Source organism: Arvicanthis niloticus, chromosome 7 (genome assembly GCF_011762505.2).
Source record: "Arvicanthis niloticus isolate mArvNil1 chromosome 7, mArvNil1.pat.X, whole genome shotgun sequence".
Taxonomy (NCBI): domain Eukaryota; kingdom Metazoa; phylum Chordata; class Mammalia; order Rodentia; family Muridae; genus Arvicanthis; species Arvicanthis niloticus.
Window position 1 is genome coordinate 68,514,711 of NC_047664.1, and position 15,654 is coordinate 68,530,364.

Genomic DNA, 15,654 nt, shown 5'->3' on the forward strand with positions numbered 1-15,654 from the left:
TTTAAAACTATGATTAGAAGCCACAAGAGTGGCGGTACTCTTGTTAACTGTGTCACACTCTGTTCTTCCTGGATGACATCTGGCCTGTGTGGAACTTTTCCATGTCAGACAGTGGAGGAGCTGCTCCCTTTGCCAGAACGCAAGGTGTACTAAGAGCTAGTACTAATAGCTGTAGCCGAAGCTTCCTAGAGTCTAGTACCTGGTGCTTCCTTATGTCTTACTTTCTTCATTCTTTTTGGTGGTGGACACAACCTGCCGCAGGGCTCTGCTTCATTGTGATTTTCTAATACTGACGAAGTTAACTTAGGAACTGCACTCAGCTGAGAGGATCACACGACCAGCACAGCCAGAAGCTACTCACACTGATGGCCTCTTTTCTTTCTTTTATTCTGCCTAGCGGATTCTCCAAGCAGTGAAAAATCCCCCATGAGCACACCGGTAAGTATTCCCTCTTAGAGGACAAAGCCGTGCGTTTAGAGTGATTTTAACTTGTGTCTGATTTTCTTAAGGAATACTCAAACCAAACTGAGATCCAAAAATTTTTATTTTGAGTCAACAATTTAATGCTGCCAAGTAGATTACAAAGCCATGGGTTATCATTATATGAGGTTGTTTTCCTGTCCTGCCTGGAAACAGAATGCTAGTCCCTTTCTATCCTTGAGCCCAGGTTTACTAGCCTGTGCTAGTCTGTGTGATACTGGAAATAATTTATAAATCCTCTCTATTTCATCCTCCTTGGCTGCTCAGTGAGATGCAAATAGCGTTCTTTCAGGGTAGTTATGAGTACTAATTAAAATCATTATATAATTGCCGCTATACAGTACCTGATACTGGCGTGATCTTTCCCTCTCCAGTGACCAGTCCAAGATGCTTCCCATAGCCAGTACCACTTAGTATCTACAGGCAAGTTTTTCCCTTTGTAGCCATGTAGAATGGGCCACCATTTGTCACATAGCCTTGATATCTCCAGCCACACCTCAGAGCTAGGAACCGTATGTGAGGGTTCAGTCATCAACCAGTACTGGATCCTGGGTTTTCCTGGACGCTAAGAATCCCGGAATGATGTCAAAGCTGGCACCAGCACACAGAGCTGAAGAGGATGGTTTAATACATTGACTTCTATCTTAAACTACATCTACAGCAAGGAAGTCAAAGTATTCGTGTGCCCCTGGGTTGGGATGGAGAGGAAAAGGTCCTGCAAGAGGGTACACTGTCACTTCCTGTTTATGGAAGGTAGAATGGGAGAGAGAATCCGTGGATTCAGAGAGAATCCGTGGATTCAGAGAGAATCCACCTGTGCATCTGTTTGTCCTCAGCCCTGCTATAGCCTTCTCTATGGATTTTGCTTGTTCTCAGTCTTGGGTTTGAGTATTTACTATGCTGGCCTCTGGGCTACCCCACTCATTTTGCTCTGAGGTGATATTAACCCACTTTAGGGAAAGCTGATACAGGAAGCAATAGTGGTGTAAAGGGTTCACTTCAGGAGCAGCAGACACTAGCTCTGAGATGATGCATTTGTCCTGGCATACACCAGAATTAGCATGCACAGTGGGCATCTTACCCAGGAGCATGGATGCGTCTAAGACATCCTTCTGGGAGAGATGGAGCAAAGCTTTCTCATTCCTATGGCTAATCACCACATGTTTCCATTGTCCGTAGGAGGCACAGAGGCATAGAACCAGCCCAGCATTTTAAAATAAAAGTAAAAAGGGGTTAAATTTGGGAAACGGCTTCTACCACCAGAGAGGACATTTAGATTATGAAGATTCGTTTCCGTGTCCCTTGGGTACCATATTGATCATTATATTGGCTGTCTTCTCTCACCCTGGCCAGCCCTTGAGGACCTGCCTCAGTTCTGATCTTTGTTTGTTTTTCCTCAACAGTTTAAGTTCTGGGCATGGGACCCGGAAGAGGAGCGCAGGCGACAGGAGAAATGGCAGCAGGAGCAGGAGCGTCTACTCCAGGTAGGACCGACCCGCTGAGCTCCCTGTGCTCTGGAACTGTCCCCTCATGACCCACATTGAATAGATTTTTAGCCCAGGAAACACAGAATCCAGTTCTTCTCAGAAACTCATGCGTCTGTCAATACTTTGTGTCCAGGCAGCGGAATCTTGTACCTGATTCTTCCTGCCCTGGGGGAGGGGAGATCATTCACATTGATGCTTTAAAAATATGTCTCTAAGGGTCAGTCTGCCTGCATTCATTACCTCCTCAGCCACCAAGTCCCAGTTCAAGAAGCAATGAGGATGAGTTACCCAAAAGCTATTGGATAGCATTCTGATAGAATAGAATTTGACACCAGTCTAATTCCTTCAATAGAATTATCATCCCATTTCTTTCCAGTGAAAGCTGAAATATTCTGAGAAATGTTCTAGAAATATTCTGAGAAGGAATGCAACATGCTTCCATTTGCTTCATGTTCAAAGTGACCCAGTGACCTTCAAAACTGACCTATTTGTATCCTTGGGGTGTGCCGGGAACACATGCCAATAGCCCATTTTTAGTTGAAGAAGTGAAGGTTCACAGAGATTCGATTAACTACCTGATATCACATAGCTGATAGGTGCAGAGTCTATAACCAAGTCTGTATAGCTCTAAAACCAATGCTGGTGTCGTCACACACCCAAGCGCTCACATAGAGAACTATTGTAAACCTCATTGCATCCTATGCTACCTGCTACTCTAGAACTGAACTGCAATGTGGCTCACTCTACTTCTTCATATTTTGTTCTAACCTTTCTGCCATGACTCCCACGGTAATCGAGAACAGGAGGTGAAGCTGGGCCATAAAGCCTCAGAGCCCCACCCAAGTGATTTACTTCTCCTAGCAGCTCCACATCCTCAAGGCTTCCAAACCTTCTAAACAGCTCCACTAACAGGAACCAAATGTCCACATACAGGAGCCGACGGGGACATTTCTCATTCAAGCCACATGTCCCTAACTTGAATGAGTAAGACACAAGAGTGTGTTCCTTTCTTACGAGGTGAATGCTTTAGATTCCAAACGGTCACTCATGAAGAATGTCTTGCAACACGTGGTGCATGGTGCTTTAGAAGAGGGGAAAACTTCCCAGTGATGGGTGCAGTGCTCACTCTCAGATGTTCTTTGGACATCCCGTAACAGGAGAGGTATCAGAAGGAGCAAGACAAGCTGAAGGAGGAGTGGGAAAAGGCCCAGAAGGAGGTAGAAGAAGAAGAACGCAGATACTACGAGGAGGTATGACGCTCCCAGGGGGAATGTAACTCTGTCGGCCTGGTTCTTCAAAGTCCGGCCCCACCCTCTGTGTGCAGCATGTGAGTGCACTCGGTCCTGTCTGACTCTGTACCCACAGCCATGTCCCATCAGTCTCTTTAAGAGGATCACATGGTATGCGTTCTAACAGCCCACAGTAACCCACACCCACCATGTGGATTGAACCAAGTACAGGGAGCCATTGTGATCACATCTGTTCTCCTGTCCGGATTTGATTCTTGATCTGTCTTAGATAACATTGAAAACAGCAATAAATTTATTTGTGTGTGTGCACTTACTTATAGCGAGTATGTTTGGTAGTAATGAATTAGTTTCCATAGGATAATTTAGCACTGAAAGGAAATACATGCTTACTACTGACTGCAAACCATGGTAGAGGAATTTGTGGAGAAAATCAGCATCTCGTTTAATATTTTTAACAGTAACAACAGGCCACAGTACAGAATTTGGAGGTGGGTATCTGAAGTGGCTGTTACCTAGAATTTTTGTGACCAGTATTGTTGGGAACTTTACCTTCAGCGGTAACTTGTTAACTGATCGGCCCCACAGCAGTTTTTCTTGACCGTGTTCCTTTCTTACACTAATTAAACCTTGTAAATGCAATGTGAAGTTCTAAACAACTACCCACTTGCTGTTATTTCATTTGTATGCTCTGGAAAAACAACATTTCCTTCAGGCCCGTCTTATTTGTATACGTTCTGATGATTATTCTCCACCTGGAGTTCCTTAATGTATTCTTTTTCTCTTGACGGATTTTTTTAAATTTCTTTCTTCATCTCATTTATTCCCGTCTTTGTCGTAGGAGCGTAAGATAATTGAAGACACCGTGGTTCCATTCACTATTTCCTCGAGTTCTGCAGACCAGCTGTCTACATCCTCATCTGTAACTGAAGGCAGCGGGACGAGGGTAAGGTCACTGACGAAAACTGGTTTGTGACATAAATAACCTAATCCAGGTTTCCCCATCACATTTAGTAGCTTCAAACCAGGACGGGCGATTCCTCCAGAGCCTTCCGCTCCTATGTGACCATTAAACCCAGCGTGCTGGCACCACCACCAAACCCTTAGCTCCTCCCCTGCAGAGCAATAGCTGTTTCCCTAGACAGATCTTCCCAGACAGGATAGCAAGGCCTCGAGTAGTAACACCATGTGCCAGAACCCTCTCTCTGCCTGGCTCAAGGATCACTCTTCCCTTCCACGGCCATTGTCACCTCCCCCGTGTGCCCCTTCCCCATGACCCATCCCCACCATGTCACGCACGCCATGCGCATTGCTCTGCATTTTTGTAGCAGCAGACACACCCACAGTGAATTTCCACTAGGTGCCACAAAACTAGCCGCTGCTTACCCCCCAAATTCCACAGCAACTTGACATGTCTTGGTAAGTGGCAAGAGCCTGTAAAGGCTGTTTGGCCCCTCACTCCCCCCCCAAGTAAGGTGGTGGAGGGACATCTTAGATAGAAACATGCCAAGACTTGCAAAGTAAAATAACGTGTGGATACCAGAGTCCATTGTCCGGAAGTCAGCAGTCCCGTGACTTCATTGTGTTTCCTGACCACTCCCCTTGTGATTGTTTTTAGAAAGATCTCAGTTGCACATTTATTCTAAGTATTTGGAAATCATTGAAATCTCTTGGGTTGCAAGACTATCGTTTGAATTGTGGGCAGAAGGACTGATAAAGCAGGATTGGGGCAGAAGTAGACTAGGGTGGCTATAACGAGAGCCTGCTGTATGCATGTAAACTAGCTCACAGCGGATCTCATCCACATGAACAGAAAGCACGTTAGTAATTTCTTTAAACTGTAGAGCAAAGAGATAAAAGTTTTATTATTCAAAGAAAGGGGATGGGGATGGGCTTCCGTGGTCAAATGTAGAAGTCATCTAGTGTGTCTAAATTATATTCAAAATGATCCCACTTTTTCCATCAGAATAAGATGGACTTGGAAAGCTGTCAAGACAAAGAAAAAGAGAGAAGACAGAAGTCACCTTTCCAGGAGAATGACAGTGACTCATTGCTCAAAGCTGGAGAAGGTGATCTGCCAGAGGAGCACAGGTGTGTGCCCGTCCCAGGCTGCCAAGGCTCCACTATTCAGTCCCAGGATGGGGGTGGGGGAGGTCTCACTGCTTTAAAATGATCAGTCTGACAATGCATTCCACGTTGTTTAAAGGTGCTGTGTGGGCTCTGGAGCCAGCATCCTTGTGCTCTTGAATATGTACAGCCTTGTTTTTAAATAGGCGAGGCCAGGTGTGGTGACAGAAGTGGCAAAATTGTCATGAACTTGAGGGTAGCCTCTGGTACATACTGAAAGCTTATCTCAAAAAAAGTAATTAATTTTAAGAGACCAGGGATATGGGTCAGAGGGTCAAGGCACTTGCTGCTGAAGCCTACAACCTGAGTTCAATCCCCAGAAACCACATAAAGGTAGGAGAGACCCGACTCCACAGAGTCAGCCTCTGCCCTCCGCAAGCATGTTATGATATATGTGCATGCACATTATACACATGCATATGCACATAATCAAATTTAAATGTTTTCATAATAATGTTTTAAAAATTAAAAAGCTAGACCCTTTTAAAAATTAAAAAGCTAGACCCTTTTATTTTAAAATAAAGAAATAGTATAAGTCATCAAAGAAGCTTGTTGTTGACCCAAAGCCCAAAGCTTCCAGTCACTTTGAAGTAGAGAATGCATCAACCAGAAAAGAAGTTGAAGCAAGGTCCTGAGGCCCCACCTACCATGGTTCCACTGTGGACCTAAACTTGGCTGCTGGGATGAGTTACAATATGAAGCAATCACTTGTCAGAACAGTTGTGGGTAGTCACTTCACATGTGGACTCTAAGATGTCCCATGGGAGATCCAAGAATGAATCCAGAAATCCCAGTGTATCTCAGACTGGAGCAGACTCTTAGCTCCAGGTTGTCTATGTTGCCTATGCCTAATCTGGAAGGAACTTACAGAAGCCTAGGAAGCTGGCAGCAGTCAGCTGTCAGGATCCTTAAGAAACATGTTCGTCTCGGCTGTGAGATCCCAGATAGGTATCAGCAAGTATGCGTGCACCCATAACACGCTTACAGCATCCCAGAGGGACCCTGAGATCGAGAAATTTAGGTGTCCTAAACTAGTCAAGGTGAGGGGTTGGCTGCAAGCAGAGTTCTGGTGAGGGTTTGCATGGAGGGAGCTGCTAGCATCAGACACTGAGCACCAAGTCTGACCGGACACAGTTTCCAGAAGAACGTTTGTTTCCAAGTAACACTGCCTCAGAGTCTGGGAAGTGAGAACCGTTGGTCAGGAAGATTCAGAGGATCCTAAAGGCACTTCGTGTGAATTTTTGCTCGTTCTCCAGACCGGCTTTGCCTGTGAACTCGCTGTTTGGTTTCTTCAGACTGGTCTCATTGTCACCAGAAACTTCCTTTCATCTCCTTAATTTGTTCCTACCTTGGCACACAGAAACCACCAAAAGGCTTGGAGATTCCCAAGTGTCCCCAGTTATTTGCTTATTTATCTATTTATTTGGAGATGGTATATTGCAGTGCGGTCCTAGGCTGGCCTTGAACTCACTGTATAGCCCCATCTGGTCCTGTGATCCTTCTGCCTCTGCCTGGAGTGCTGAGACTATAGATGTGCTTCACTGTGCCTGGCCTCCACGTGAGATCTACAGGAATTGCTCCCTTGTGAAAATCTGGGAGCTTCAGATGAGCTCCCCAGAGGTGATTAGCTTGAAAAGCCTGGTGGGCAGGGAGGACCTCAGGACTTCAGACATGATTATTTCCTAAATGTGTTAAATTGATGGGAACTAAAAATGCATAGTATTTTGTAATGGTTTTTAAATATAGTTTAAAATAAACAGAATAAGCAGTCTATTTCTTTTTCTTAGATTATGATTGCTAGCTTTATGTCCTCGGGCATAAAAACAATAAATTTAATCAAGTTTGGGGGGTTTTGTTTTGTTTTTAGCAGCCTAATTCAAAGTCCTTCAGCTAACTCTGAAAACTCCGTGTCAAAAGGAATCCATCAGGACCAGCAGCCAGAGGCAGAGGCTGGGGCCCCACACTGTGGTACAAACCCACAGCTAGCTCAGGGTAAGAATGAAGAGATAAAATCCAATATTTAAGTTACTCTAAACTCTGCACATTGTCCAGAACTGACCTCTGGTGGCTGCAAATTTCTCCCGAAAGGCCCCTTACCTTTAGCTTCTGTTAAATATATAACACATAAACTCCCACCGTGAGACCAGACTCTGGACACTGTCACTGGGGTCTGAGTGAGACCATAACAGGTATTAGCATTTTAAAAAATAAAAACTATGGCTGGTGAGGTGATTCAGTGATTAAAGAGCCTGAGAGTCTGAGTTCAAAGACTTATGTAGTGGAAATCGAGAAGCAATTCCGAAAAGTTGGCCTACACACAGACACACACTCACTCACATGTACGCCTCTGTGGCATGTGCTCCTTCCTTACAAAATAAATCAAAGTAATTTTTAAAATCTAATCGAAGGGGCTGAAGAGATGGTTCAGTGGTTAAAGGCAGTAGCTACCCTTTCAGAAGACCCAGGTTCAATTCCCAGGACTTCTATAGCAACTCACAACTGTCAATAACTCCAGATCCAGGGGAATATGGTGCCCTCTTATGGCCACTTTGGGTACTGCATGCACGAGGGTCACAGACATACATGAAGGCAGAAATCAAAGGGAGACTTTAAAAAAAATAATATTTTTTTTAAAAAACATCATAAACAGTGCATTCTTCGCATTTCCCAGTTCCACCATTGAACATAATCTTCCCTCCACCCCAAAAACTCCTCTTGAGGAGTAAACTGTGCCAAGCCCGATTGAGATATGGGAACAGCCCACACAGAATTACTGTAAGGACCAGCGGGCATCGGCTCTTTAAAGAAAGGTGTCTTACTGGGCATCAAAATGACTTCACCCAACACGTTTCTGTTCCTTCCTTGGTCTCAGATCCACCTTGGAATCAACAGATACCAAACACATCAGCACCCATGTCAGAAGATGTGAAGCCCAGAACCCTGGCCCTAGAGAAAAGTGTCAATCACCAGATCGAGTCTCCGGGGGAAAGGCGGAAGTAAGTAGACAGATAAAATGAACGTGGGGTTGGTTTTTTTGGTTTTGTTTTTTTGTTTGTTTGTTTGTTTGTTTGTTTGTTTTTGTGTTGACTTAGGTGGGAAGAGGTGTGTAATGGCAGGATGGCAGCTGCATCTTTGTGCCTTGTCTGCATTGAATCATTTTGAAGCACTCTGGTATAATAGGTCCTTAAAGTGTTTAAAGCTCTTTCTCTCAGGGAGTTTTCCCAGCAGTCTTATGAGGTTGATAATCTCAGTTTACGATGAAGAGTTCAGGGAGGTTAACATATCTTACCCACAGAATTTGACTGGTAAAATATGGGAGGAATCTATGCACGGCTTCATGGCAAGACCACAGTGAAGGCATGCAGTCACACTTCCAACATCCTGGCATGTGTCATTACTTGAACCTCATCCATCTTAGATTCAGATTGTGGGTTCAGATTTTGTCTCAGCCTTTTACTCAGAACCTTAAGCAAGTGTCTTAGTTTTTTTTTTTTTTTCCTGCCTTAGTTTCCCCATTATCGAGTGGGAATGAGCCTGGTCCCTTCCTCACAGATTTCCCTGCCTGGCAGATAACCAGCACTGCAGTGTGGGTCCTAGGATGCCCTGTTAGCTTTTCTTCCTTCTCAGCGCCATGCTGAACTGATGCTGCCTTTGTCTGGATGGCTCCTGCTTTCATGGCTGGGTATCTGTGATTCCAGACTCAGCAGGAGCTCAGACCAACTAGATGTGATTTCCTGTGTTGGATACTGCAGTGATTTTCAGCCTTTTTTTTTTCTTTCTTTCAAGCCTTGGTGCTTACATTTTGGAAATGGGATTTCTGGAGAAGACGAGTGCCACCTGAGGAGGGGGTCCGGGTGGGTAGGGGCTCAGGGGATCTCACAGCCGGTTAAGCAGCCAGGAGACAAGAAAGACTTTGTCTGTCTCTGTGTTCTAGTTTTTCTTCTCTTGCTCCTTTCTCTGGCCTAACTGTTTCTTCACCCACGACATAAACTTTTCAAAGCTGACAACGTGATCCCACACAGGGCTCCTGAGGAGCCTACACCTGCATGACACACTGGTGTGCAGCATGACATGCTGGCAACATCAAATTAGAGTGCTTCTGGCTTCTCACGACCTAATGAGAGCTAAACAATCTCGAAGCCATGCATTCATTGCAGGCCTCTAAGACTGGCCCTGTTTGCTCAAGTAGCCACGTGAATCTATCTGTGTGATTTTTTTTTTATTTGAGAGATCTTTACCATACAGTGATTTTTATTTTTTTAAGTCTCCCCTGAACTTCTGGGCTGCCCTTAAGAGTTTCCCCTGGGTCTTTAGTCATCTTTCTGTGCCACTAAGCGCGTAGTTTTCACGTCAAACTCAGCGTGCAGAAGCAGCTCCATCAACGGCGTTTTTAGTGAAGGAGAATCCACCAGAATTCTCCTTCTGAAGCAGCAGTGTCAGTGCGATTTTCATTTACACGCATGTGCATACCTTCTAGACATAATTACTAATATTGTTCCAAAGCGAAAAATAAACAACAACCAGGCATAATAACACGTGTTCATAACCACCACACTCGAGAGGCTGAGCCAGGAGGAACACTAAGTGTGAGACCAACCTGGGCGCCATAGTGAGACCTTGTCTCAAAACAGACAAGCAAAGATGTCAGTAGGAGAATCCTTTGTGCTCTTCCTTGTTTTTGTTTTTGTTTTAAGCTAAAATGTCTTTTATTGTGGCTTCTGTTAACTTTCCGTAACTGTGAGCTCCTTTACCATGTTACAGGAAAAGCCCTCGAGAGAACTTCCGGGCTGGGCCCCTGTCCCCCTGCTCTCCCACCCCTCCCGGCCAGTCTCCAAACAGGTACAAGAGGTCAGCAAGCCTTTCCGAGGCTGTTTTGCGGTCCTGAACTTAATGGGCATAATTTTGGCCATATTAGTGCTTGCCGGGTGATGCTGGTCCACATCCCTTCCCCCCCACACACCGAGGGGAGGAGCTAAGAGAACAGCTCCATCTCCTACACATTCATCAGCATGGGGTAGGAAAAGTCAGATGTGTGGTGCTGGCTGTGGCCATTAGGTTTTAATGACATTGTGTGGAACCTCTAATCTAATAATAGAGTCCACCAGACAGTTGCTGGGCTCCTGCAACAGTGCTTCTGCCTCTAAGACTCTCAACCCTTAGAGGGCAATGGGCTGCTGGCTCCTCCAGAGAACCAGGGAGAGGCTGGGAAACAAAACTGCATTCTCCCCTTCGAGCCCTCCCTAGATCGCTAACCGTGGCCCTGGACATTAGTTGGTCCCCATGATATCTGTAAAAGCTGCCTACGTGTCCATCTGTCACAGGCACAAATGACTGAGGACTTGGTGGTTTTCATGGATAGATTTCTTTTCATGGCTATATCGACTGAAATCGTCTACAGGGTTTGATGAGGACAGCTCTTCCTCCTCTGGGTGTCTGCCCTTCTGTTTCCTCTGTCTGCTTTGTTCCACTGGGCCTTTCAGACGGCAATGCATACTTGTAAATCTCTCCCAGAGCTTTGCAGCAGTGGGCGGCAGCTGATCTGTTAGCGGCAGAGCTTCTATAAGAAGTCAGCTCTGTGCTGGCAAGGGGACAGTAGTCAGGGCTGGAGGTGGAGGAAGGAGGTGGGTTCAGTCCTAGGAGTTTGCGATATAGACAGAAAAGAAGTGCCTATCCTGCAGACTCTGTGTCTGTTCTGGAGGACACAGTAGAGATGGGCTGGCCAGCCCTCTCCTGTAGGTATAAGGGAGACGAAAGCAGAGCATGCACTCTGTGACCTCAGAGCTGAGCAGGAACCCTGTCTCTGAGGCCTCCACAAGGCATCCTCCTCTCCTATGACACAAGCTAGAGTCATCAGAGAGGTAGGAGCCTCAGTTGAGGAAATGCCTCCATGAGATCCGGCTGTAGGGTATTTTTTTAATTAGTGATCAATGTGGGAGGGCCCAGCCCATTGTGGGTGATGTCATCCTGGGCTGGTAGTCCTGGGTTCTGTAAGAAAGCAGGCTGAGTAAGCCATGAGGTGCCAGCCAGTAAGCAGCACCCCTCCATGGCCTCTGCATCACCTCCTGCCTCCAGGTTCCTGTCCTGCTCAGGTTTTTGTCCCGACTTTCTCCAATGATGGACTATGATCTGGAAGTGTAATCAAATAAATGCTTCTGTCCCCAATTTGCTTTTGAAACATGGTGTGTCATCACAGCAATAGAAACCCTAACCAAGGCATTGCTGAAGCCACATGGAACCTTGGTACAGCTAACTCTTCGTGTAGTTAGCACTTCTGTAAACACAAGACACATACCTTGAGTCATCTCAGCATGCCCTAGACAGCAGAGTCAGCACCACGTGGAAGTCTGTCACCTTTAGCTTGCTGGCAGTGTATGGCTCTGCTTAATTCTGTATCCACTGTCAGTTTGGTCATCCTCATTTTATTAATGGTTTATTAAAGTCACGTTGCCATTTGTGCATGAGGTTGCCTGCGGTGTGAGCCAAGGCTCTCACTGGGCTCACCTTCTCCCCCCGCCCCCCAGGTCTATAAGCGGGAAGAAGCTGTGCTCCTCCTGTGGACTTGCTTTGGGTAAAGGCGCCGCGATGATCATCGAGACCCTGAACCTCTACTTTCACATCCAGTGTTTCAGGGTATGTATGCAGCGCTCTCCTCTCTAAGCTGAGGTCAGGGTTTGGGTCTTGTCCTGCGCTGAGAAATCCCGCCCGTAACCTTACAACCTCTCCCCTGTGTAGCAGACAGATGTGTAAGTCAAGTCCAGCTTTGAGGATACAACACTCCGACCCTGAATCCCTCTGGGAAGAAAAAAATCCTTCTAGAAGAAGAAAAACAGATCTGTGTCATTTGTCTTTCCAAATACTTTCTGATGCTAAAGAGCAAACATTGTAACAAGAAGTTGCAACTTGATGCTGGGAGACTGTGGGGCTTCTGAGTCTTATGGGCCTTAAGGATTTATTTAAAGCATCTTTGGTGTTCTTGCAGTCTTCTGATTTTTGTGATGGGGTTTTAGACGTTGCCCTAATAGAATATTTTCTGCCCAGTAAGTGGCCATGGCTAGCTCAATTCTCACAGAGAGCCTGTCTGAGACCTTGGGATGATGGCTCCCTCTGAGAAGCTGAAGGTTCATCTGCCCTGTATTAAGTCTGTTGACTTGCCCCTGTGGTTACTTGGAGTGTTTTGTTTTGTTTGAAACAAGGTTTCACTATGTAGCCCAGGCTGGCCTCAATCCCCTTGATGTCTTTCTGCCTTAGTCACCTGATGCTGAGATCACTAGCTTGCACCACCATGCCCAATCAGTCAGTTGGCTTTGCTGAAGAATCTCAGGTAGCCTTCCTCAGTCCCCAGTGCTTATTATGCTGTGGTATCAGCCTCTGTAATAAATGCCAAACTCCATAAGAGTGAGGACTCCATCTTTCTCCGTTGCTACTATTTTCCTTTGTACCCAATGGAGTAGGCATCAATTAGGGTTTTAGATGGGCCAGTACAGTGCACATGAGGAGGCCTAGCTCCTGTACACATGGGCTGTTCAGGTTGCTGGCAGGTGAATGAATCATGTATCATTATATCCCAGCCTCTCTCTCTACTCATAAACACCTTTCAAGTGAATATAATTGATTTTTGAAGCCAAACTGTCAATCTCTGAATCTGAGTCGTCATTTTCTCTGCATGATGCTGATAATTTTTTTTCTAGTAGAATTTCTATTTCCTTTCTCACTGGTAGCTCCCTTGGCTAGGACATCAACTTGTATGGGATTAAAATAACTCACCTTGTCCCTAATTTAAGAGACAGTCAATGAAATTTCACAAATCAGACAAAACAGAGCGAAATACAGTTTCCACCATTTCTCCAGTGTGTTCCTGTGGCCCAGCTAGTCTTTTTTAAAAAGCTTATTTATTTACATTTGTTGCCCCTCCCCATTCCCGGCCCCTCTGCAAGAGTTCACCTCATTCCCACTCCCCTTTGACTCTGAGAGGGTGCTCCCTCATCTGCCCCCATCACCATCCACCTACCCCCACCTCCCCCTCCCCCAGCTTTCCCCCTTCCCTGGGGCATCAAGTCTCTACAGGCTTAGGCTCATCCTCTCCCACTGAGAGGAGACAAGGCAGTCAGTCCTCTGATACATATGTGCTGGAGGCCATGAGCCAGTCCATGTATGCTCTTTGATTGGTGCCCCAGTTTCTGTGAGCTAGTCTTAGAGCTTGAATCAAAGCCTGTCTGATCCCTCTGGAAGAGGCTGGCACCTGGCTGGAACCCCCCAGTGCCACCTTCTCTGTTGCAAAGTCCTTCTACATTTCCCTTCTTCTCTCAAACCACTGGGTTCAATCCCCAGGGAATTTGTTACTCTCAGCAGTGCACCTCTAAAGTGGGAAGGCACTGTGGCATGCCACCTTAGCAATTCTTCAATGGAGTGTCCAGGAAAGCCTTAAGGGATTATTGGTTAGTCAAGTTTCAAGGGATAATTCATTGGGCAAGTGTTTGTTTAAAACCAGTAGGGTGCAACTGTTAGATGTGGTCCTTCTCTCTGGAGTGAGAAATTGTGTGTTGTAACAGTTGAGCAGGCTCTCAAGTGATTGATTACATGGACCCAGGGGCAACTCAGTTAGTGTCTCTCAACCTGTGTCCTCTGGAAAATACAAGGAGTTAAGATACAATGTTTTACTTTACCATAAATTTGGCTTATGGCACCATATCTGACCCATAATAGATGCTTGGCAACTATGGAGATTGTGGATGTGTCCCTGCCTTAGTGACCATGGGGATTGTGGGTGTGTCCCTGCCTTAGTGACCATGGGGATTGTGGATGTGTCCCTGCCTTAGTGACCATGGGGATTGTGGATGTGTCCCTGCCTTAGTGACCATGGGGATTGTGGGTGTGTCCCTGCCTTAGTGACCATGGGGATTGTGGATGTGTCCTTGCATGATTCTCATGAGCAGCCTTAGTTACTCTCCCATTGCTGTGAAGAGACACTACAACCAAGGCAACTCTTACAAAAGAAAAAGCATTCAATTTGGGGCTCACAATTCTAGGGGGTAGGAGAGTCCACAATCATCATGGCAGGAAGCAGACAGGCATGGGGATGGAGCATTCATTGAGCACTTTACATCCCGAACCACAGGCAGAGTCTGCTGTGGGCTGTTGAAACCTCAAAGCCCACTTCCATCGCACGCACGGCACACCTCCGACAAGGCCACACCTCCTAATCCTTCCCAGACAGTCTCACAACTGGAGACTAAACATGCAAACACATGAGTCTAAAGGGCCATCCTCACTCAAACCGCCACAAGCAGTCCCCAGCACACTGCACACATACAATCCCATCCGTCTTATAACTTCTGTGCCTTCCCTCCCTAGTGCGGCATTTGTAAAGGACAGCTCGGGGACGCCGTGAGCGGAACAGACGTTAGGATTCGCAACGGTCTCCTAAACTGTACTGACTGCTACATGCGATCCAGAAGTGAGTATGGAGAGATTTGGTGCACAAAGTCAGGGATTTTTCTCCCTCCAGTTGACATCCTTACCCCTGGGGAAGAAACCATCCCCATTCCAGGGATGGCTGTCAAAGAAGTAAAAAGCCGATAACCAGTTGCTTCTCACAGGAAGTTCCCCCTCCCGTGAGAAAATGGTTCTTATGCAGGAGTGTGTAAGCTCGTTGTTGGGAAAAACAAAAACAAAAAACAAAACCAAACTATAGGCCAGGTTTGAGAGCTCTCTGAGTCTGCCTGAGCTCACTCACCTTGTGGAGTCAGAGGAAGGGTTAGGGTCTGCAGGGAAGCCTGCCTGTGAAGGGCCAGCACCTGCTGGAGGTAGTGGGGTGTGGACAGTGGCTGCCCGGGGTTTGATAAGTGGGTGCTCACTCTGCAAGGGTGGAGCCCTTCAGGAGTTCCATCGCAGAATATGGTTTTGTTCTAAAAGAACTTGAAAATTCATTGAGGGACAACGTAATGGCTCCTGCTTCTCTGCCCCTGCCAGCAACTTCCATACCTTAGCATATAATAAAAATCTGTTTGTTTCTTTGTTTTTATTTACACCCCAAATGCTGCCCTCTCCCAGTCCCCTCATAGAGTTCCTACCCCTCCCCTTCACCTCTGAGAGGGTAGGAGCCCTCCTGGGTATCCCCACACCCTAACACCTCGAGTCTCTGCCATATGAGGTACATCCTCTCCCACTGGGGCCAGACAAGGCAGCCTTGTTGGGGAATGGAAACCACAGGCTACAGCTTTAGGGAGAGCCTCCACTCAGTTGTTGGGGAACCGACATGGAGACTGAACTACATGTCTGGTACATATATGCAGCGAGACAGGGAGGCCTCGGTG

General features: G+C 46.3%; 1 protein-coding gene across 20 annotated transcripts in view; it reads left to right on the forward strand.

Annotated features, from left to right (window-relative positions):
* The window catches only part of Limch1 (LIM and calponin homology domains 1), a 296,994-nt gene that overhangs the window by 272,871 nt on the left and 8,469 nt on the right, over positions 1-15,654 (forward strand). For 6 of the 20 annotated variants that reach the window (XM_076938601.1, XM_076938611.1, XM_076938609.1 and 3 more), the window contains 9 exons: positions 398-438; positions 1,884-1,964; positions 3,125-3,217; positions 4,056-4,160; positions 5,181-5,305; positions 7,212-7,333; positions 8,214-8,337; positions 11,863-11,971; positions 14,693-14,795. In XM_076938601.1, coding sequence (XP_076794716.1) covers positions 398-438; positions 1,884-1,964; positions 3,125-3,217; positions 4,056-4,160; positions 5,181-5,305; positions 7,212-7,333; positions 8,214-8,337; positions 11,863-11,971; positions 14,693-14,795 — 903 coding nt within the window. Of the gene's footprint in view, positions 1-397; positions 439-1,883; positions 1,965-3,124; positions 3,218-4,055; positions 4,161-5,180; positions 5,306-7,208; positions 7,334-8,213; positions 8,338-10,102; positions 10,190-11,862; positions 11,972-14,692; positions 14,796-15,654 lie in introns of all 20 variants that reach the window. The other 14 variants (XM_076938595.1, XM_076938596.1, XM_076938603.1 and 11 more) reach the window with 5 other exon arrangements.